This window comes from Drosophila persimilis, unplaced genomic scaffold (genome assembly GCF_003286085.1).
Source record: "Drosophila persimilis strain 14011-0111.01,24,50 unplaced genomic scaffold, DperRS2 tig00000124-arrow-pilon, whole genome shotgun sequence".
Taxonomy (NCBI): domain Eukaryota; kingdom Metazoa; phylum Arthropoda; class Insecta; order Diptera; family Drosophilidae; genus Drosophila; species Drosophila persimilis.
The window spans coordinates 11,228,403-11,252,076 of NW_020825294.1; the positions used below are offsets into that span (position 1 = coordinate 11,228,403).

General features: G+C 41.8%; 1 protein-coding gene across 1 annotated transcript; it reads left to right on the plus strand.

The window, feature by feature from the left end:
* Window positions 1-51: 51 nt before the first annotated feature.
* Window positions 52-6,145, plus strand: LOC6602424 (protein bicaudal C). The gene is made up of 9 exons (XM_026987835.1): window positions 52-409; window positions 475-524; window positions 1,273-1,342; window positions 1,428-1,507; window positions 1,578-1,904; window positions 1,974-2,099; window positions 2,177-2,558; window positions 3,616-4,839; window positions 5,271-6,145. The coding sequence occupies exons 1-9, from the start codon at window positions 58-60 to the stop codon at window positions 5,516-5,518; spliced, it is 2,859 nt and encodes a 952-aa protein (XP_026843636.1). The 5' UTR covers window positions 52-57; the 3' UTR covers window positions 5,519-6,145.
* The last annotated feature ends 17,529 nt before the right edge of the window (window positions 6,146-23,674 follow it).

Below are 23,674 nucleotides of genomic sequence, written 5' to 3' on the forward strand. Positions count from 1 at the left end.
GACCCTCGAATCTTTGGTAGAGCCCCGACCACCGACAAGCAACCGCCGACAAGCACGATGCTCTCCTGTGCCTCATTCAACAAACTGATCTACCCCTCGGCCGCGGATGTGTCCGCCGTGGCCAGTGGCAAGTCGTCCACCGTGGCCGTGGATGGCGGTGTAGGTGCTGGCTCTGGCGGCGGGGTCAATCCTGTCGGCATTGGGTCCCTGGCCAGTCTCCAGGCCCTGCCATCGGGTACCTTGGCCGGAAGCGGGGCACCCAGCGAGACCCAGAGCGAGATCTCGTCCGTGGACAGCGATTGGAGTGACATACGTGCCATTGCACTGAAGCTGGGCGTACAAAATCCAGACGATCTGCACACGGAACGTTTCAAGGTTGATCGACAGAAACTGGAGCAGTTGATAAAGGGTAAGACTGCTGCGAAAACTGCCTAATCCCAACTCCTGCTAATTGTAATTATAATTTCTTTCCAGCGGACAGCGCCATCGAGGGCATGAATGGGGCTGAGTATTTCTTTCATGATGTAAGTGCAGACTCTATATTACGATGTAATGTTATAAAGATACAATAAGATCCTGAAAAGAGATCTTTGAGAATAGAAAATTAATATAAGCTATCAAGTTGTACTTTTTTAAATGGAAAATGTAGTTTAGCTTCTGAAAACTTTATCCATAAGCCTTGTAAACTGTACAACTCAATCAATCAATACTCAATCATCATTTTCATCCTCTTCCACACATTCTCTATTGATTTCTGTTAGCTTTCCTAGAATCTGTATATAAATACCTCTATTCTCCAGCTCTTATGTTAGTATATTGTGTGGTAGTGCCCCCATTTAGGTTTATTGGATTTGATTAATTATACAATTTAAACATGTATTTATTGCATTTCGTAGTACAGCACTCATATTTAAAGTCTTTTAGATTTATTTTAGATTGCAATGATTCCAAAATGAGTTGTAGTATTTTTACCTACATCATTAATTTAATTGCTTTCGCATTATTATTTAGGATTTATTGGAAGAAAAAATACATTATAGAGTTCATTGAAAAGGATTTGCTTTAGATGTCATATTATGACTTTAGCTTCACTTAAATCTAAAACCTTTATCGTGCGAACAAAATTTTCAGTATCAATGGTTGTTTTTTTGGTAAATCGACAGTTTATAGCATACATTTTCAGTGAATAACGCAAAATTTTTAGTACCTTATGATTAAGGGAGAGAAAACTGATTACTGACGGACGATTCAAATTGTAATTATTTTTATTAGATCATGAACACGACAGATACGTATGTAAGCTGGCCTTGCAGACTCAAGATCGGCGCCAAGAGCAAGAAGGGTAAGAATATTACATAACTATACAGAACTATGGAATGTCTTCATTACGTATGTACATGATTATATCTCTTCTCTTTTTTGGGCAGATCCCCATGTACGGATTGTGGGCAAAGTGGAGCAAGTGCAGCGTGCCAAGGAGCGCATACTGAGCAGCCTTGACTCGAGGGTAAGATAAAGCGTAAACGATGAGGCACTACGTAAACCATCTAAATGTTGTATTTGATGGGTATTTGCAGGGCACTCGTGTGATCATGAAGATGGACGTCAGCTACACGGACCACTCCTACATAATTGGACGCGGCGGGAACAATATCAAGCGCATCATGGACGACACTCACACCCATATCCACTTTCCGGACTCGAACCGTTCGAATCCCACTGAGAAGTCCAATCAGGTGTCGCTGTGCGGCAGTCTAGAAGGAGTCGAGCGGGCCCGTGCCTTGGTCCGTCTATCCACCCCATTGCTCATCTCGTTCGAGATGCCCGTGATGGGTCCTAGCAAGCAGCAGCCGGATCATGATACGCCCTACATCAAGATGATTGAGAGCAAGTTCAATGTGCAGGTGTGTCCATCACTAGATACATACTTCTCATTGTGCACTTCATTCTCCGATCACTGATCTCTCCTCTAGGTCATATTCTCAACACGTCCGAAGTTGCACACCTCGCTGGTCCTGGTGAAGGGCTCCGAGAAAGAGTCGGCCCAGGTCCGTGATGCCACCCAGCTGCTGATCAACTTTGCCTGTGAGAGCATCGCGGTAGGTTTTACCCACTTTGCAACTGATCTTGAAAAATGGGGGGCGTGGTGAGTGATTTTCCTTCTTGATTGTTGCAGAGCCAAATCCTCGTCAATGTCCAGATGGAGATCTCTCCGCAACACCATGAGATCGTCAAGGGGAAGAACAACGTGAATCTGTTGAGCATCATGGAACGCACGCAGACCAAGATCATATTTCCCGATCTTAGCGACATGAACGTAAAGCCGCTGAAGAAGTCGCAGGTGACGATCAGCGGACGCATCGACGACGTCTACAAGGCGCGACAACAATTGCTTGGCAATTTGCCCGTAGCATTGATATTTGACTTTCCCGACAACCAGAACGATGCCTCCGAAATAATGAGCCTCAATACCAAGTACGGTGTCTACATCACGCTGCGACAGAAGCAGCGCCAAAGCACACTGGCCATCGTGGTCAAGGGCGTCGAGAAGTTTATAGGTAAACGAATGTCAATTGACTTCGAAATACTAGTAGTAACTAAATTATTGCTTCCTAACTTACGTGTATGTATGGGGTTTCTAGAAGAATATGTTTTTTAAAGGGCTCAAGGGAATCTTTCTAGTCACTGCAGGCGCCCAAGTATATTGCTTGATAATAGTATTTTGTTATAAATTAGACCTCCGTTTATGTCTTATTACCATCGCCGTGTTGGCTTCGATCACACTCTTCGCCATTTTCATAACGATAGTTTCTTACTCGATATGTGCTATTGATATCTGTCATGAATAACATCGATAAGGAGGGAGATACCGACGCGCGCTACATATTAATTGAATATTTGTTCACACTCTCGATCTTGTTTAAATGTTTCTACTGCCACTACATCACATTTTTCCCGTCCTTTCCTGTCCGTTTTTAAGCTGATTTTATGAGCTATGATTTCTCACCTTAGGACTGACGACAGCATTCATATTCATTTATAAGATTAGGCAGCAGTTTATATACACTAAGCAATCATAAAGCACAAATGACAAGAATGTTTGAATTTCCACTTCGATCAGTAAATTTACGTGAAATAATCTGTCTAAATTTCACTGCTTCTTAGACCGCTATATAAATATATTAAGATACTTGAAAGTATATTTTTCGATATTATTGTGTGAAATACTACGAACGAACGAAATGTACTACGAACGAGTAGCAGTTTGTCTTACTTACTTCTTTCAGATCTGTTATCGTTACTTTTTTGACTTCTATCTGATGAGATCCTAAAAATCTTTGACAGGAAAACTTCTTTATTTGATTTCCCATTTATGACCCAATTATGATTCAGTGGTCTTTTAATTACATATTTATCCAGAATACGTATCAGATACTGCATCCATAAAAATGGATTCATTCAAGTATGATCCACTACATTTTAGTATAGAAAAGTCGTGGGTAGATCCATCTGGCTATCATATGTATTATAGTTCCATTACTAACATTGTAATCTTTGATCATCGTTTGTTATCAACATCAGATCCTTATAATTCCCTTTTGTTGCTCTTCGCAGACAAGATATATGAGGCTCGCCAAGAGATCCTTCGCCTGGCCACGCCCGCTATCAAGCCAGAAGTCCCTGATCACTACTTCATGCCCAAGGACAAGGACCTAAATCTGGCCTATCGCACACAGCTGACGGCTCTTCTCGCCGGCTACGTGGATAGTCCCAAGACTCCGTCGCTGCTGCCGCCAGCACTCGCGGGACAACTGACGCCGTACGCCAACAACAACCATCTGCTGCTCAACGCGAATTCGGCGGTGGGTGGCCTGGCCACGCCCACCGGCATCTGTGCGCCCACCCAGAAGTACATGCAGCTGCATAACAGCGCTTTTCAGCACCAGCAGCTTCAGGGACAGGGGCAGGTGCAGGGACCGGGCCAAGGACGTCCTGGTCCTGTGCCCAACCACAACAACAACTATCTGCAGGTTCCTGGCACGGCTAATGCGGGTGCGGGGGTTGGGGCTGGAGCGGGCATGCTTAAGCCTCCTCCTCCGCCCTCGTCGGGTGTCGGCGGCGGAATGAATGTCTCGCCGAGGAACAGCTGCAGCCAGAATACGAGCGGCTACCAGAGCTTCAGCAGCAGCACGACCTCCTTGGAACAGTCGTATCCACCGTACGCCCAGCTCCAGGGAGCGGTGTCGTCCACCTCGTCGACGGGCTGCGGCAGCCGGGCCCACTACTCGCCGGACTCCACCTACAGCAGCGAGGCGGGAAGCATTGGCGGGGCCGCTCGTCTCGGACGGCGCCTCAGCGACGGAGTTCTTCTGGGCCTGGGCAACTCCGGAGGCGGCGGAGCCCACCTGCTGCCCGGTAGTGCAGAGAGCTATCGCAGCCTGCACTACGACCTGGCAGGAGGCGGCGGAGGTGCTAAGCACCACCACCAGCATGCCACGCATCGCGCTTTCGACTTTGATATGAAGCGCGCCCTGGGCTTCAAAGCCATGGAGCGGACTCCGGTGGCGGGAGAGCTTCGCACCCCCACCCCGGCCTGGATGGGCATGGGGCTGAGCTGCACCTCTCCGGCTCCGATCGAGACGGTGGACGACAACGGGGCTGCTGGCGGCGGTCAGGGTTGGCGTATGCCCCCACCGCCGCCAGGACTCAGCTCTCCGTACGGACTGAGTGCCACCACAGGACTGCTGGATGCCACGCCCGTGAACCGCCGGATGCAGTTGTCGCAGCACAAGGACATTCAGACACTGCTCACAAGTCTCGGCCTGGAGCATTACATCAGTGAGTAAATAGGAAATATATGGGATATTGGAGAAGTACGATTAGTAAAGTACCGTTTTGATACACACTAGGCACTGGTTGGGAAAATTAAACTCAGTTTTCAGGAGAGATATTTAAGTTAAAGCTTGACAAACAGGTGTCGCAAATGCGATGTGTACTGGATTCGTATGATCGGATCCCCATGTCAGTCACTAAGAGTCAAGAGGTGCAGAATTATCCTCAGATGAATTTACAACTCCATTCTCTCAAATCAGATGAACTTTTTTCAAGATGGGTTTAGAAACAATAGAAATACTCCCTTGATAATATTTATCTATATTAGTTAAGATCTATTATTAATCACTCGGTAAGATAATTCAGTTTCGAGTTACATTGCGATGAAATATGGAATCAATGTGTTTCTATAATACAATCCCCATTTTTACCTGCAGAGATCTTTGTGCTCAACGAAATCGATCTGGAAATGTTCACCACGCTGACCGAGGAGAATCTAATGGAGTTGGGTATCACGGCATTTGGAGCCCGAAAGAAGCTGCTGGCGGCCATACACACGCTGCTGGCCAACGAAGCGGCCTGCAGCAGCATGCCCAGCAGCAGCTCCTCACAGAACTCCACATCGCCGCGGTTCTCCGGCAGTGCGGCCCCAGGCGCTGAGCGCCGTCCCTCCAACCAGTGGTGATCGGCGATCGGTCATCGACTCCCGGAGAACACTCGTTTATTTATTATTCAATCGCACCCTATCATCCTTTAGTCATATTATTCTTAAAATACTTTTTTTCCTGCATGCAAAACTATTCGTTTTTTGGTAATTCTAGACTAAGAAAAAAAGATGGGAAACCATTCCGGAAAATGTTAAAAAAAATTTGAATACTTGTCAGAACCTTCCCTTAATTACGCCTGTGAGAAAAGATCACTTACACACACACTCACACACAGAGAGAGAAACTCACACACAAATGCACACAGATTGGCCTTGACCTTGACTTATACTCGTTTTTGTACTCAAATTCTAAGTAACAAAGTGCGCAGAGGGCTAAGGGCTAGGGGCGGGGCGAGTATTCAGTATCCCACAATTACCTATTTTTAAGCGATTTATTTATTCCGAAACCAACTATTTATAGAAAACCCTCCCAAACAAAAACATATTGTGAATTATTTATGAAATCTAACTAAACGAAGTCCCCCTATTGTAAGAAATGAATTTATGTAAATTAACTGAAAACGAAAGAAACCCATACCATACGAAAAGAAGCAACGGAAACAGCCACACATTTGATATGAATAAATTGATGTCATGGAAAAGCTATCAGCTGTTTGTTTCCTTTAATCGTGGATGAAAAGAAGGTGGGACTTTCTAAAAGACTATGTATGGTATGGTATCAAAATGTATAGTTAATTGTGAAAGTTTGTGTATTAGGTTGCTCTATTCTGCGTATGCTCTTCCAGATGAAATTATGATCGAACCATAGTAACTATATGTAGATCTGCAAGAGTATCAAATGTTTCAACCCCGAAGCAAGGCTTTCTTTTTTTGCTGAAATTTTTTTGCATTGATCTCTTACTATCTCTTAGATTCCCGTTTGGATACAATTTTTGTGAAATATTTAACACTTTCTGCTCCATTATCGACCAGTTTTCCGCCGAACTCTTCGTTCGAACTCGTTTCTCGCTTGGTGAATGGTGAGCCATTGCCTCTTGGCATCCGGGATGGGGCTAATGACTTTATTGTCTCCAGTTGCCTGCATAATTTGTATTGCATTATTCCCATCGTCATCGTCGGCAGAGTTCGAGGAAGCCCTGCCAAGAAAAATGCTCGTATCCTGAGGCAACAAAATCTAATGTGTGCTGCTGTCCTTACACGGAGCTGTGTCTGCATCTGGAGGACGGAACAGACAGCAGGCAGGAGGCAGGAAGCGGGGCTGGGCTAATGAACTGGAAATGTTTTGCTCCAATTGTGGGGATGGATGCTGGATGCTGCTGCTGCTGTACTGCGGTCATCAGCATAATTGCAAATTTTTATGATTATGACATTTTGGGGCCGTAAGTGTTTCTGCCAATGCCAATGGGAACTTATCCCAGCACCCAACTCCGTTGCCTGTTGTCTAGGGGTCATTTACATGGTCGATGCTCCACTTGAGGTTCGCATCGAGTGGGCTTTTTGCAAATTTTTGGCAGGCGGTTTGATTTACAATTATGCTGTATCCCAATCGGGAGTCTGATCCCAGCCAGAAAGACGCCTGCTGTGGCCATTCCTGGTCATGCACCAAAGTCGGCTCAGAATTGCAAAGATACTCGTAGGTGCATGCAATGGTGCTGGAATTTTGATTTACGAAGATTTTACATCGATGCAGCAGGGGTATTGTGTATGTTTAATTGTGGATAAATGTCGGCGACTTCTTTGATTTGGTTTCAATAAAGATACATCTCTAGATTTAAAAAAAAATTCACCATGCACATCAAAGGTATAAAGCAGTGCATCCGAAGGAGAAGTGTGGTGATTGTGTTAATGCACTGCTTGTGGAGGGGTATTATTAAGATGGTAAAGCAGTTCATGTATCAGTTCGTATAAAACGTGATGGAGAAAAATATACTGAAAGGAACGTAAAAATCAATAAAATCATTATATCTAGTAATAAGAACACCAAACAGATGTATTTCCGCATAAATATTCCCTGTTATACTTGGATCATAAATTTAGATTATCATTTACCACTTTAAAGCAGCTTCTTCAACATTTCCCCTTCTTAATATATTCAAGCAGTTTTTACTAGTTGAAATCACGGTTAATAAGCAGTTTACAGGGGTAAGCCGGGTGGGGCAACAATATTAAAGCAGTGTGCATAAAAGGGGAATGAGAATGACAATTTATGGTTAATTTTGTGGCAGGTCCTACGATAACTAAAAAAGCAAGAAGCAATATGAATATAATATGTACCGCTCGAATCGTTTCCATGTATTTTCATAAAAAATATACTTATTTAAAGCACACTGAGAGAAACATGCTGAAAGAGACAGATCCATACATATTTCAATAAAATATTCGGTCTTAAAATTAAAATACATATAGTTAAGTTAAAGAGAACTTACACCTTGTTTAAGAATAAATGCATTAAAAAGTATTTTTAATACAGACCACATATAATCTAACTATAATAAAATAACAAAATTATATAATATTCGTAGGAAAATATATTTAATTAAAATATGAAAATATTTAATTTAAATATGAAAGTATTTAATTAAAGTTAGTAAATACACTTTAATTGTAATAATTCCACTCTCGGTGCAGATATATATGTACATATTATTCATTTGAATCTGCGTATCTGGAAATTTGGTTATTTTTAAAAGAAATCAAGGAAAGCTCATTGTTTATAATTCGTCGTGCACATGACCTTGTTTATAGCAGCATTAAAAGACTAACAAAGAAATACTGTCCCACGAAACATTTTCATTAGCACATTTCCTGACATGTGTATAATTCTCGAAAAGGGCTAGCCCTGTGCAAAACGGTGTCCGAGAATGGTGTCTATCCAGTGGCTTAATTCTGACTACATTCTGCGGTAGCCCTGACCCTGCTCTTTGTTCTCCGGCTATGCGGTAGCCACAGATGATAACCGGCGACTTGGTCTACCCCGGAGAACCACAATACAGTAAAATTCTGATTGCACTGCAGTGCAATAATTGACGAACGTCAATTGCCGTGTCAACCCCAAGCTCAGCCCCTATGAAACCCGTTCGTCGTACCGGTATGAACTGCAAGTCACCAGAAAGCTCATTAACACTCTCAATGGAAATACGGTAGCGGCTACAGTAGTAGACGTGGGGGCACCTAAGAGATTTGTCAGATTTTTCAAAACGCTCAGCGTGTAGTAGGCAATTTCTTGAAATTGAAAAAACTTCACCTACCCTAAAGTTCGGAGGGGAAAAAGAGCTGGCAACCGCTGCAAGCAGTGTGGCGTTTCCACCACATTTGGCACTCTCCCTTCATGCAACGGACACGCTTCGCTCTCTTGTTGCCTTTCTGTCTCTCTGTTTCTCTTTTTACTTACTCCCCCACTGCTGGTCGCTCTCTCGGCATGCTTCGTCCTGGCCTCGTCGTGCTTCGGTCGTCATGTGCTCTGGTTCCCCATTCGCAGGATATCGCAGGATATGGGGCTCGGACTCGTGGGAAATCTGTGCCTTGGACTCGACGCTACGCGAGGCGACTCGGGCTGGCCGTCTGCTGCTGCAGTTTACATTGCGTTGTCTTTGCGTGAGGACGTGCGTAGATCTTGTTTTTCCCATTCCCATTACGAGCGTGCTTTTTCCGTCGTGCGTCGGAGTTGCACGGAATAAAAATAATAAAACCCAGAACCAGAACCTGAATCCGATTCCGAGTCCAAGCTGAAGCGAACAGACAGACCGCAGACAGCAGAAAATTGCGAGAATTCGACTGCTTCATTGTGCTTCTAAAATTGCATTCAAAGACCTGAAATCTAAATAGAAAAAACACAGGACCCACCAAGATCCGGCCGGGGATCGACCATAGCTGTCCTCTGTTACTGTGTGCGATGCTGTTGCTTCCTGTGTCCGTGCCAATGAGTGTGTGCGTGTGTGTGTGCAGTCACGTGTTCTAAGGTGATTTTAACGAGTTCCGTGATACGCGAAATGAGATAAGAAAAAAGCGGAGCCAAGGAGGAGAACAGAGAGAGGAAGAGAGAACAGCGCAAAATAAATCCCCTTGCCCCTGGCCAAACACACAGGATAACCGCTCGTTGGCGTTAGCTGTCGCCTCGCTGCCTCTTAAAGGATTCGAGGATAAATCACCCTAAAATTGCATAAAACATAAAGCAAAATTGTTTGGAAAACTGTGCAGAAAAAAGAAAACCAGAAACAACGGGAAAACCAAAACATAAAAAAGAAAAAATCTGCGACTTTTTATCAACGGCAATATATTGATCAACAAAAAATAACAAAATCTTAATCAAATACATTCGAAATATATGATCTGAAGGTAGGAACTGGATTTCATAGATATTATATTTTGGGTATAGTCAATAGGATAAACCGAGAATTAATAGTCTCATCATCTTGTTTTGAATTATCGTTAAGATTATCACATTAAACATCACTTACATCCAGTAACTGCTGGAGAAAATTATTCATCATCGGGGGGAAAAAACATCATACCTTTACGGTCCGTTAAAGAAAAGCTTAAAATGATCGCCAGTTCCCAAAACAAAAAAAAAGGCCACAAAAAAAAAATATATATATAAAACATAATCCATTTGATACATACTCCATAAGTTAATAAATAAAAAAAAAAAAACAAACAAAAAGACGACATTTAAAGAATTTTTCAAGAACATAATAATATAATGTTCCACCGTACAATGCACAGTCTTATTAAAATAAATCAAAAACGGCAAAATATATCAAATATTTATTTACTTGCCGCTTTATATGTTTTTGAGTGCTCTACAATTACATATATGTAGATATATATACATTTTTATTGTATATCCATTCGGAATGTATAATTTCGATCAAATCCCCAGCCAATTTCAGGGATAACCTTTCACATCCAAAGCAGACAGAGACCAAGATAGACAGACAGAGGGGCGTGCCCGAAGTTATCCGAAAAGCAAACAAAACTTGTCAATTGCATCGAGACGTGTCCCTCCCTCCGTGCTTTTCCATATACCTCTCCCCGTCTCTCATTGGGCACATTTGCCATAGTTGTTGGGAAACTACGACTACGAGTATGCAACAATGTCTTGGGCAGGCTCTGCTTCTTCCGCTTTCGTCCTTCTTTGTTGATGGAAAATGTCAAATGCCTAGCAGAGTTTTTCCCGCTTCCTCTTGCTTTTTTGCCTCTCCCCATATTTTCCTGACTAGGCAAAATCGTATTTAGTGGGACAATCAATACTGGCCGGGGGACTGGGGGTAGTAAAAACATTTATTTGATTGACTGATTGATATGTGAAATGATTTATTACTGCCGAGTGGGAAATGGCGGAGCCTTAAAGCAAACTGTCCACACAGAATGCTGGCCCAGAAAGACTTTCCAACCAAAAAAAAAAAGGAATTTCTTAACCCGTCGAGAAGGAACATTTATTTCTCTCTTTCTCTTTCTCTATCTCTTCATGCTTCTGTTCTTCTGTTTGTTCCTGTGTTCCTCTGCTTCTGTTTCTGTTTCAGTTCAGTTGCACTTTCTGGGAGCCGTAAAAATGGCTCCGAAAAAAGTTCTCCGTGCGCTTTATGTGAGAATAAAGTAAAATAATGAAAGCTATTTAGCACAGCCAAGGGGCGCATTAAGTCGTCGGCAGCGTTTGCGGATTATCCTTGAAACAATAACAACAGCAACAACAACGGCAACAGGCTTAAAAACAGAAGCGAAAGGAGGTAAGGTAGCCGTAGCCTGTGACAGCGTTTAATGAGCTGTGCCCCGATCTGGGCTGCGGATGACCCGCGGCCCCTGCACCAGAACGAGGGCCTGAAACAGCCAGGGTCATCCCATCCCGCTCTTCACCCAAAGACCGAAAGACCTGAGGAAATTTCAACAATTTTTTACTGCCACCTGCAACGGCGTCGCATTCTTCTCACGGCAAGGCATTTCTCTTGTAGCTCCTGGTCTTTTATTTCCCTTCTTTTTTCGGGTTAGGTCGGCTGTGGTTTATGAAAAAGAGTGATTTTCTTTTTTGTGTATAGGATTTAAGGCAATTCCTGTGAAAATGCTAACAAGAAGCTGAGCCAGGTGTTTTGGAGTGGGCTGGGCGTTAATTAGTTTTCGTCGCGTCGTTGTGGGAATATACATATTTTTTGGAATTTATGCCAAACTCTTTTTGGGGTATCTTGAACCGTTTGGTTCATAATTAATTTGAGTTCCGTTCAAAGGGGACTTATTTCAAAGAGAATGGGAATGTGTTTAACAGGCCACACATCCTGTGTGGGAAGAATTTAATTCATTATTATTTTTAATCAAGTTCAAGGTGCTCTTTTTTGAATCTGACTACAGAATGGGTACCATTTATTAATTTAATTATGGCAAAACCATATTTTGGTTATCATTTTCAAGAATAGATATGAAAATGGGACTTGAAGCATTATTTAATGGGAGAAATTGTATAAATAAAATGACAATTCATGATTCAAGCTTATTGAATAAATGATGCGTCGACTTATCTACAAATTATTCCAATGGAGTTCGCAGGTCAATTACTTTGAGCTCATTTGGTATGTGGTTGGTATTCGATGATAATTTATAAATGATTACTAAGCGGTCTGTGATAAGTTTACTACTAAGTGGCTTTTGACTTACAGACAGTTAGGTGGAAGAGCTAATAATTAATTAAACATGCATACCCACGATTAGGGGTCAGTTTAGGTATTCATTTAACATTTATCCTTAGTGCTACAATGTTTATTTAGGCATTAATTGATTAATATGTAAATAAGCTTAGATTCAGGATTTGATCTAATATTTTGGTGAATCATCAAATTTTGTAAATTCAATTGCAAATTTGATTGCAGTTTTTTTTTTCAAAGATTATTACAATTAATTCGAAGTTTTATTTTGGCTCGAAATCTGAATCATAATACAACGTGTCGTTTCACATTCCCTTGGCTGAAAATCTCAATATAAACAAAAATATTCGCTGATGCAGGTCCAGGTTTGGTTTAGACTTTATTATTTTTCATCACTTTTCTCAGCAATGTGTCATATCAGAAAAAAAATCGATCCAAAGAAAGACTACTGTTTTCACATCCACAGCGAACACTCCACTTAGAGCCCGAATCCATATCTCCAATAATATATGTATTGAAAACGGAAGAAACTTTACAAATTTTCTCCTGTCTGGAGGTACAACTTTTCTCCTTTCCAGCGCTGCTTGTGCTGGCAAAAAAAAAACTCATATCGAGGGAAACTTCGCCTCAACAAATACACATAACCACATGCGCAGGAAAAACCTGTGGGGCGATTGAAAAATATTTTCGTATGCAAATCTTTTGTTGTTGTTACTGGAATGGCCATCGGCTCTCTCCCATGGATATGTGGGTATTCTGCAAATAGTATGTGTGTAATTGTTGGTTCCGTTGCCTACTTTCAGTCGCCGGAGCACATCTCAAGTGCAACATTCAGCGAAAAGTGCTTTCGAAAAAGTCCCTATATGTATGTTGTATGAGTATGAGTATGAGTACCTAGAATATTTGTTGCTCTGTCTGTGGATGCAGAAATTTTGTGGCATGTGGAAATTTATTTCATAATCTCTACAAAAACAATCCCATGCAACGGAAAAAAGGCGAAAACTTTGTGAATTCGAGTAGAGGCCAAAGGGGGCTAAGAACTATGAGTAGCTAAGCATGTAATTTATATCCTTCTCCTCCTGTGTGTGTGGTATCTGCATCTATGCAGTTATTGTATGCGGCAAAGGGCGTAGGCATTACGATTATCGAGGGATCGTACGAGTACCTGAATTTTAAAATGATATTTTTTAATCGTCGCTATATATTTTTCATGCCATTGCCTTACATGGAAGTCAGAACGATCTGCCAAAATCTGTAGCTATAATTCTTGCGCAAAAATACATTTCGTTTCGTTGGTTTTGTTCAGCTTACGATTATGTTTGGGCTTTCCTACAGTCCCCAATTAAACAACAAATATTCCTGCCTCAGTTTCGGTAATCGGATGTTTTTGGTATACTTTTTTTTACGAATATTTCACTGTGGACTCCCCCCTCTGACTACGACGCTGCTCGGACTGCATATATCTTTTATTTTTATATTTCCTGCTGGCTGAAGTTTTTGCCAGTATTCTGGTATTGGTTTGAGCAGCCATAAATTTGTTTCCGTTCCTGTTGTAGCGTCTGGCTCTTCGGCTGCTGCTGCTGCTCCTGCGTTAGCCTTCGCTTTTAGCCAGCTCCACTTCAGTGCTATTTTATTTGACCACATAAATTGTTTACCAATTTTCACAAGTTTGGCTCAACCCTGCCTCCCATTTCCCCTCCCTGTTTGTGTCTGTGTATGAGGATTCACGTTGTTTGCTCTCAGTGCTAAAAGCGGTTTAATAGGTCTCCTTCTCCTCCTCCTCCTGGAAACCCTATTTTGATTTAGCTCTCAGAGCCGAGCAATCTGTCTTGGTAGGCAATTTGGGCATCCCTTTGTTCTATCGCTGGCTTTGTAGCTATTTTGTAATTGAACAATCTGTGAAATGCCGGAACATCAACAGCACAGCAGCAGATGTCAAGCCAGTCCAACCAAATGATCGGACATATTTATTGGAACGGAATGTTTGCTAATCGTCTTCGTCGATGGGAGACCGACTAATTTGATTGGAAGATGGTTGATGGATTTATGATTTATCGGAAACTTTTTAATAGATGTTTCCACTTTGTTCTATGAAGTTTGACAGTCTTTAGTGTTCAAAATAAGATCCAATTGTATGCCCCCTTTTATAATTTAAGCAAAAGATTAGCATACAATTAAGTGCGATTAAGCTATATATTGAGTAATTTATGAATTTCTTTTTTGAAATGCTTAAGTCTTAAACAAATATATTTCCACATTTTACACAATTCGCTGCCCAAACTATAAATAAATCTCTACATACTTAGCAGCAATTTAAGGATTTAAGAATAATACTTCAGTGAAGTCCATCATTTTCACAGCCTTGCTTTGCTCAAAGGACGCATAAGCCTGTTTACAAGTCAGTCCAGTCCTTAAGCTCCTCCCGAACCGAGCTCTGAACCAGATGAAGCTTTCTGCAGACCCCCTTTTTGTGGCGGTCAAGTCGGGTCAAAGGAACGATTTACGAATCAGTTCCTTTCTCTCAGTAGCTTGCTGAAGATGCAATTAAAAAAGAGTACTGGGGACGGCGAGTCGACGTTTTCTATTTTGTTTGTTTTTTTCCGGTTACGGTTACCCTCTCTATAGGGGCGATAGTGTCTGCCCCACTGAACTTTCTCTGCTGCCGCAGGAGTGTCTGAGAGTGCAGTTTTTGCGGCTTATCGCATTGGGAACAGACTTGGCTCCTTTGTTTGTCCTTCTGTCCTGGTGTCCTGCTATCCTTCTGCCTGGCCCCGGTACTAGCTCGGTCCCAGACCAAGTCCCATTTGGTCGCTTAAGTTTGTCAATGCATAAATTAAAAAGTTAAAAGTTTTTACCCAATTCTCCCTTTTGGTTTTTCCTGTTTTCGGTTAGTTTTGTTCTGACCTTAATGAAGCCCAAGCAATTAAGACAGGGTTCTGCAAAGTTAATGGAGTATACACCAAATAACCATTCGGCCTCCATGTGAGGAACCACAATGGGATTCCGCTTCGGAGATAGTCCTGATCCTTGTCCTGGTTTTGGTCTTGGCTTTCGCCTTGATGCAGAAATACAATTTGCTGCCATAAAAGATTACAACTTGTTAAAGTTCTTCATCGCTGCTCCTGAAAGCCCCCCGCAGCCCGATCCTTTCTCCCATATCCTGTTGACCGTTATGGCTGACCAGGGGATTATTATAATCCGATTTTCAACTTTAAATGTGCACCAAAAAAGGGAGAAGAATTTATGGAAAAATGTTATACTCATGCTCGAGGAGCAACCGAACATTTGATGTGCAGTTTGGCAACAATGTGTTTGCCAGCCCCATCCTCTCCCTTCTGCTTCCTCTCGCTCCTTCCCTGCTTCCTGCTAATGGAAAACTTTTCACTCAAAGTGTTGGTGTGTGTGTGCGAGGGGACGAGGAAAATCGCTGCAGTTTTCTTTATAGTTATTACTTTATAGAGTTTTTCCTTGTTCTTTTCTTTCTGATCACAAAATTGCTTTCAATATTTTGCCCAAAAGCTGGCAGTCAGTGAGTGTGCGAGTAGGACGGCATTTGGCCTGGTGGAGGTAACAAACCCACTTTCGAGCACCTGCCCGAAGGAAACGTTGCCCCGTTAAATGCAGTGGGCCTGGCCCCGTACAACTTGAGCTACGTGTTGCAGCAAAAGTTTGACGCATTAAGAACCAATGTTGTGTCTGCCCTGCCCGGTTGTAGGATGGGGTTGTTGTTGCTGCTCCTGGTTTTATTGTTAGTCGGAAAAGGATGTTTCTGAAGACCAGATAAAAATACAAGTCTGATCACGCTGGAAATAAGTTTGCTTTGACACATCATGCTTTCAATTTATTAAAGCTTTTAAAATTAGCCGAGCAGATACTTTTGATACCTTTATTTCTCTTTTGAAACACTTTCTTGTAATGATTAAAACTAATTATCTCTCTTATCGAAAGTCTCTCCAAATCAAACAATCAAAACAATATTGTTTAGTTCAATGCGTTGTTCTCTAACCTGGGATATTCCGATCCGCGTTAAATCTTAGATCTTCAATTAGTTAAGTAGTTTTTCAATAAACCAAATATATATCTTGTTTCACTCACATCAATCAAGCATTGATTTGTGTTGAAAGTATTTATTAGAATATGTTAAAAGCCTTCGTTCTTTATAGTATGTATATTATCCGTGAAACTACCCAGAAAAAGGTTGAATATTATGCGACCTTCTTGAAAATTCTTGACGACTGGTTTTCCAAACCTCTTTCCAACCTATTCAGTAATTGAACATATATTTCCTCTTTTTTGCAGAAAATAAAAGTGAATTTTTCACCATGCGGTTTCCCCAAGTAGTCTATCAAATGGCCTTGACCACAATCCTTCTAACAATCACGATAGGTAAGTTAAATGTACATTTTCCAGGAAAACATTTGCTCTCTCGACGTGTGTAGAATTTCTCGCAGCATCAAAAGAGATGTTGATAAAGTGAATAAGTATTTTTGGAGCACATAAATTACCGGTCAATTACGGCTAGAAGGCAAAAAGGATGAAAAAATTTTACATGTGACAGAAGAACAGACCGACTAAAAAATGGTAACAAAATAAATCAATGAAGGCCTCACCTCTGGTCAAATTAACAAGTTCAAAGAAAGGTCAAATAAAATGATAAAAAATCAATGCACTCCATTAATTCTTAACATAAGCAAACACTGGAAAATATTAAATGAAATTTGTGGGAAAACATTAAAATGCCATTATGATTGAGAGTGCATTAAAACCCATATTTATGTGTGCTTAATGATAATTGTATTTCCTTTACGGAAGATAGTGAAAAATTGCTCACTCGCCGAACACTAATTAGCGGCAATTAAATCCGATGTCATAGAAATGCGGCGCGATTAAAATTTATGTGATTTGGTCAATGCGTCAATGCAGATCAAAAAATCAATTTAAATATTTGTTTATTTTTACAATATATCCTGATATTTTCCAGTAATTAATTACGAATTGGAATATATTTATTAATAAAGGAATGAAACTGTATTATTTTATAGAACGTTTATCTTGTTGCAACATTTGCAGTGAAAGGCAGGTGGAAGAGAAACGTTTGAGGCGTATTTTTTATTATATATAAATAAGTCCTCCATACCAGGTTGACATTCAAAATTGTTATTTAAGATACATTAAAAAGAAAACTAAACAAGTCTTACGAGAAGTGAGTCTTCATTCTTAGTCCTTCATGGGTGTTGCCACATCATGATTCTCTAATCTCATTTGGGGTGTGACCACCACATTCAAATCATAAAACTTCGAGCCAACAACTCATTCTGTCAGCGTCTTCTACTGCGTTTATATTCCCGTACTACGGGTCGTATATACGAATATGTAGGTCTGGCCATGCTTTACACACTCTTCAGATTTTTATTGCCTCGTCTTTGCGGCTTTCGCCGCCATTGGAGGTCTCAGTATATTTACCGAGAACATAAATTTAAAAACCGCACGCACACATACATAGCTACATATACACTCGTACTCGCACTCGCACTCGCTCTCGCACATGTAGATATAAATATTTGAGCATCTGTTAGTTGGGTGGAAGTCGGAAAGGGGAGTTGTAGGGGAGACTCGCTCCCAAACTGATTTATTCAATAAATCACACAAGTTGCTGCGGCTTCCTCTACCTATTCCTGCCTTCAGCCTCACCTGCCTTTAACCCGGGAGCGTGTGGCGGAGATTTAAATTTGATCTGCATCTCCCGACCGTTGAATGAGTCCCGGGCCTGCGAGACCAGATGGGCAGAGCAGGACACATGTCAATAAAAGGGGGAAATATGTCACTTAATGCATTTACCCTACAGACGTAGGCGTTGACTGTACCTCTATCCGAGGTATTGGGATTGGGGTAGCGCGAGCAGATGGAAGGGTTTGAAATGGGAAAGTGGGGGATAGAAAGTTGATTTTTCTTCCATCTATCGCTCACTCTATCAACTGAAACTTAAATGACAGAGAATACATCAAACGACATTCAATCCTTTCGCGTGACTGAAGTTTTCGACTCTTTGTCACTCCGAAAAAACCATCCCCAGCCCAGCCGTGTCTCACGGGCCCTCCTTCTGTCCTCCTTCGCAGAGTCTCTCGTCTCCTCCTTGTTAGCAACACGGCATCTGTGTGTCTGTGTATGGGTGTGGGCGTGTGTTCGCTTGATAAATGTTGCTAACGTGCCTGGCATTTGTTTTGTGCTGCCTACCTTTTTGGGCTTTATTTATATTCTCCACTAGGAGCACACACATCTATTTGTGGGGGGCCCAGGCCCAGACTATCCCCGAATGCTGTGACAAGTGACTGCCGGGCTTAGTTTTTATTATATTCCACGCAGGCTGAAGGCAAAATAAAAACTGCTTTAAGTTGTGTTAAAGAATGGATTACAATAGACTTTACTTTGAATACCGAGAATATTTGTTACACTCGTAGCTAAATAGGGAGCAAGGGTAAATAAAATGAAAGAGAAATGGTTTGCCGAGGGGAATAGAAACTGTAGGCAATATATTTCAAAATATTCCAGGGCAATGGAAGGCAAACGCTCTACAAACATATTTTCTTTATCTAAGAAAGCATTATTTGCGTTATTTTAATTCTATGAAAAAACTTCTCAAATATCGATTGAACCGTTATACGCTCTGATATACCTGAACCCTATGCTTTGCGAAGTTCAGTCATCCCACTTCCATGAGTCTTGGGTCAGCTCCCACATGAGAAAGAGGAGGAGGAGGAGGAGGAGGAGCATTAGCCATGCAAAAAATACTGCCCATACCATTCCGTCTGCCACTCGTATGTCTCGCCATGCGTTCAATGTCGCACAAAAACGTTTATTAACCTGCCATTATCGAGGCGAACCCCAGTGCACTCAGCGTAGACGACATTGTACGAGTGCTATGAGTTCGAGGATCCGGGGACCTTCAACCTCCCACTCGCACCCAGGTCCGTGGAACGGGGACCGATACAAATCTCCAACACGCACAACAATCACACAACAGCAAAACGTTTTCACTCGAAGGGTCTGGTCGGGTTGGGGTTGGGGTTGGGGTTGGGGTTAGGGCTGGGTCTGTCGAACAATGCGACAAATCCCACACACACAAGTGCCTAATTAGTCTGGGGTCCTAGGTCTGGACTTCGTAAATCGGTCGTGCACTTGATTTACTTTTAATAACCACATGGTAGAGTCGTGGCAGCCCTGATGTGCTTGCAAATTTGTAACAATATTATTTCCATTTCATTTTGTTTGAAACTTTTGTTAATGTCTTAATGCCCGGATTGTATTGCTCGAATTGTTTGGGGAAATGGACATTTATTTGGGCTTTGGTTGAGCCTTGAGGTTTGTCGGGGGAAATTAGTGGCTATCATGTATAATAAATAGGCTATAATTTGTGTGAGTCGTAAATGTGAATTAAATTGAATGGGCAGCCAGGTCAGGTCAAGGGAAATGTATTGATTTCTTGCACTTCATTTCAATGATCAATTACCGGCGGGGTGTTCGGACTAATTGACATGACAATACAGGAATACGACTACAGTACCTAGATGGTATCCCTATCTTTGTGTATAATCTGGCAAAGGATTCAATGCGTCCAAGTGTCTCTCCAACGCTAAATAATCATCCATCACTTTAAACTGTCCTCATATCGAGCCCGTCACCATCTGCCCTCAACGATTTCTTCTTGCTCAAAGCCCAAAAGACAACGAACCTAGCATAAACGAAAGCCACCACAACCAGGTCACAAATTGTCACCTGAAGTGACGTTTACCTTTGCCGGCTGCTGCTCTTCTCCTCCGCCCCCGCCTTTAATTAAATCCTCTGGAGCAGAAGTGCTGGGTAAAATCAATCGCTGTATATATTATCGAACCAATTACAGTGCATCCAGCAGCATAGAATTTTTGATCTCACAAAACCACTCTGGCACTCGAGACACGACACGCCACGCCAAGCCAGGGCGCAGTCCCCTTTCAACGATGCTTGACTTGACTTCGCCTTTCGCTTGGCGTACTTAAAACTAACAGGCAAATCAATGGGGAACTCGGGCCAGGGACTCGGCCTGGAGAAATATGAATAAAAAAGAGCTCTCGCGAGTGTTGGGGATCAGGAATTCGACTCGTTTCCTCGTTTACTAAAAATCATAACCAAACGCAAACGCCAAACACCAAACACCAAACGCAGACCAGACCAAATCGAACCGATGGGTACCCCCGAACACAACTATTATGGATGCAGGGACCTGTGTGGGAGGGGGAGACATGCGGCAGGGGGATCGTTACATAAAATGCATGAAAATCTCGATTCAGCTAAAAGCAAAAAAAAAAAAACAGGAAAGAGAAATGGGGAAAAGAGGAAAGGGAAACAAATTGAAGCTTTAGCCACGACTGACAAACTGCAGCTGTAACGGCCCAAAGTTTTTGGCCATTTTATTTTTCATTTTCGCTTCGTTTTCGTTGTCAAGCGGATGGGATGAAGCTTAACAATTTTTATGGGGATGCACCCCAGAGGAGCATAGCAGGGCACCGAAAATATGGCTCGAGCGAGGAGAGGGTCAAGCCCTGGGTTAAGCGGCTTAATTGCTCTGGTAAGGTCAATTCGGGGATACGAAGCCCTCCAAAAGGAAAACTATTTCCATGCCATGCTCCCAGCCGGAAAGTGCGGGTAGCAGCCATCAAGGAATTTACATAATAACAGGAAACAATTTCGTTGTGTGCGTGCCCGATGCGACCATATTGGGTCCCATCTGGCAATGGCCATAGCTATAGCTACAGCTATTGCTGTGGCTCGCTCGTAGTATGCACCGGAAAATGATGTGTTAGTTCGATAAAATGCATCATGAGCACAAATTACGGAGGGGGAAAGGCAATACGAAATATCTTCAGATAAAATTCCTAGATACATGTATATTATATTTTTATAGTTTGCTTTCAAATCAAAAGTTAAAATACAGTCAGTACTCAGGCTTTTGATGCTGCCAATAACCCCCATGACCCTTAAAATTCCACTTTGAGAAGCTTGACAAACTTAACCCCTAGTTATTCATGATATAAACCTAAAATATTAGTCCCGTTTTAATTATTGAAAAGAAGAGGAAAAGTGATGGATTTAAATCTCATTTTCCAAACATTGCTTTATCATACGGAAGTGCAAAAGAGAACTTTATAATTTATAACATTTGATAGCCCCCTCGGCTCGTTATTGTTTTAAAAACACACAATTATCTCGCCGCTCTCGGGGGCAAGACAGACTTACATATCACACTGTCTCTCATAAATACACACATGTGTATATATTTTGTATATGTATGTGTATGGTATAAGCTCCTATGCCATTATCTATTGTTGTTCCTCGGCGCTGCTCGTTTGCCGCGCTGGCAAATAGTTAATAATGATTATTAATATTTACGCGGGCGAATGTCAGGCGTATAATGGCAAAACGTTGCACACACGCCACCCGAGACACCGACCCGGCCATTTGCACCTTCGACATTCAGCAGCCATAGCCACCCACTGAGGCGCAGCAAACGAAACATCCCGTCACCCCCTCTGCCATTCTCCACCACCCGCAAAAAGAGCATTATATGGTGGCTTCACCTTTCCTGATTTTCACTACCTATAGTTTTCCGGTCAAGCCGTGGCCAATGTGAGTATCACATTTTTCCATTTTTAATATGTCTATCGATGCCATGCCAACGTGCCAATGTACAAGCATTATGAAATAAATTAAAACCTAAGACAAATTATGTTGTAAGAATGTATTTGATTTAGATATCCTCGTTATGCTTATCGAATCCCCTATAAATATCCCCGTGAATACGATTTCTCTAAGTTACTATCTAACACTGTTCAATGTGTGCCATCAGTCGATTTATGGAAGTTTATCTATTGAACTATTTTTATATACCATATTTAAAATTGATAATTGCAATAATTAAAAGCACTTAAAAATTGTAACTTAAAATTATCGTCCCGAGTGAAATTTAATTGTGATTTGTTTTTAGCCGTTAAAATATTCAGAATATTCGAGAATTTAGACGCACCAGTACGAACATATTGTATATATTTTTTGGTAGAAAATAAAACAAATTTAAAATTCATTGCTTTCGGTAGCTCAAATGAAGTGTCGAAGTTTAAATCGTTTGCTCATTGTACATACTTTGGATATTAAATAATAAATGCGCTCCGGCTCGCCGGACTTAATTAACAGTTTTGTGCGAGGGAGGAGTTGAAGTGGTCGCTTTAAACAATAGTAGAGCTATTTCGTGGTATTTGAAATAGAAAGAATTCTCAGGAGAACTCTCGAAATATGCACATATTTAGTTAGAGCTGGTAGCTCTATTTCGACTATTTATTTCACATAATTACTCTACAGCCAATTTGGTTTTTTGCTTTATGACTGCCATAACAAAGAGCGAACATTTTCACCGCAGCGGAGCTCCTTTCCAGCATTTTCCGTTCGCTACAGTCTCTGTGGTGTTTTTTCTGTGTGCCACCGAATTCTTTCTGTATACTTCTACCCATTTTAACTGCCACTACCAAATGCATTGCAATTTATAGCCAGTAAAGAACGCGAGAGAAAGCCCCGGTGGGAGTGAGAAAATTCTTGGGAGGCAACAGTTCAATCAAGGGTCAGTACGGGACTTTTGCATTTCAAGGAACAGTACGGTTCGAGTATCACCTCCACCTCACATATGGAATCATCGCTGACATTTCCAAGTCTGGCCAATCAACAAAAGGCAAAAAAGGTGACCGACTCACCTGTCGCCCATCGTCTTTCACCTCCGCCTCGCCGCAGCAATAAAAACTTAATGAAAGCATTTAACATGCATATTTTCCCGTTACGAATTTACGAGACACTGCAACAGGAAGCAGCTGAACAGCAGAACAGAGCCGTGACAACAAGAACAATAAAACAACGCGAGCGAAGAGGGTGCAGCAAATGGAGATTGCTGGCTGGGGCTTTGTTGCACAGGAGAGGGAAATTAATAAACTTGACTGGTTTCCTCATTCTCTGCCTCGGAGCCGTAAACCCTCCATCTGGTAATGGCTGAAACAGCAATAACAGCAATAACATTCAAAGCTATTGATTAAAAATTGCATGCACTCAATGCGAGCTACCATCGTCGAATCGTTGAATCGTCAAGCTCTGTCGGTGTTCATTCCTTACAAAGTTTGCAGCTAAAATTATTGCACATTTCGTCCTGGTTTCTGTTCGTGGATGGTGACCTCAAATAATGAACGTGTAACCAAGTTGCCAATAAACACGTACGTATCGAATGCCACTAATGGTTCGCAAGGAGAACTTTTCCGAGAACTGGCATTTGGCATTTGGAGATTGCGATTGACACTTACCGGGAGTCGGGAAGGGAGGCAGGACCAAAGCAGGGGCAGTGTAAAATGGGAGAAAGTAATGTGCTAAAGAAGAAAGATTATTCTTATGTTCTTATTATTATTATGTTATTAATTAAATAAATATTGCATGATACTGAGAGTCAAACTGATCCTCCTATACTCTTCAGTGTTATCAG

Excerpts from the sequence above, each read along its gene's own strand:
- LOC6602424 (XM_026987835.1), top strand. The coding sequence starts at position 58 with ATGCTCTCCTGTGCCTCATTCAACAAACTGATCTACCCCTCGGCCGCG. Across the intron at positions 1,508-1,577 it reads TGAGCAGCCTTGACTCGAGG|GGCACTCGTGTGATCATGAA; the intron begins GTAAGATAAAGC and ends GGGTATTTGCAG. Across the intron at positions 2,559-3,615 it reads GGGCGTCGAGAAGTTTATAG|ACAAGATATATGAGGCTCGC; the intron begins GTAAACGAATGT and ends TGCTCTTCGCAG.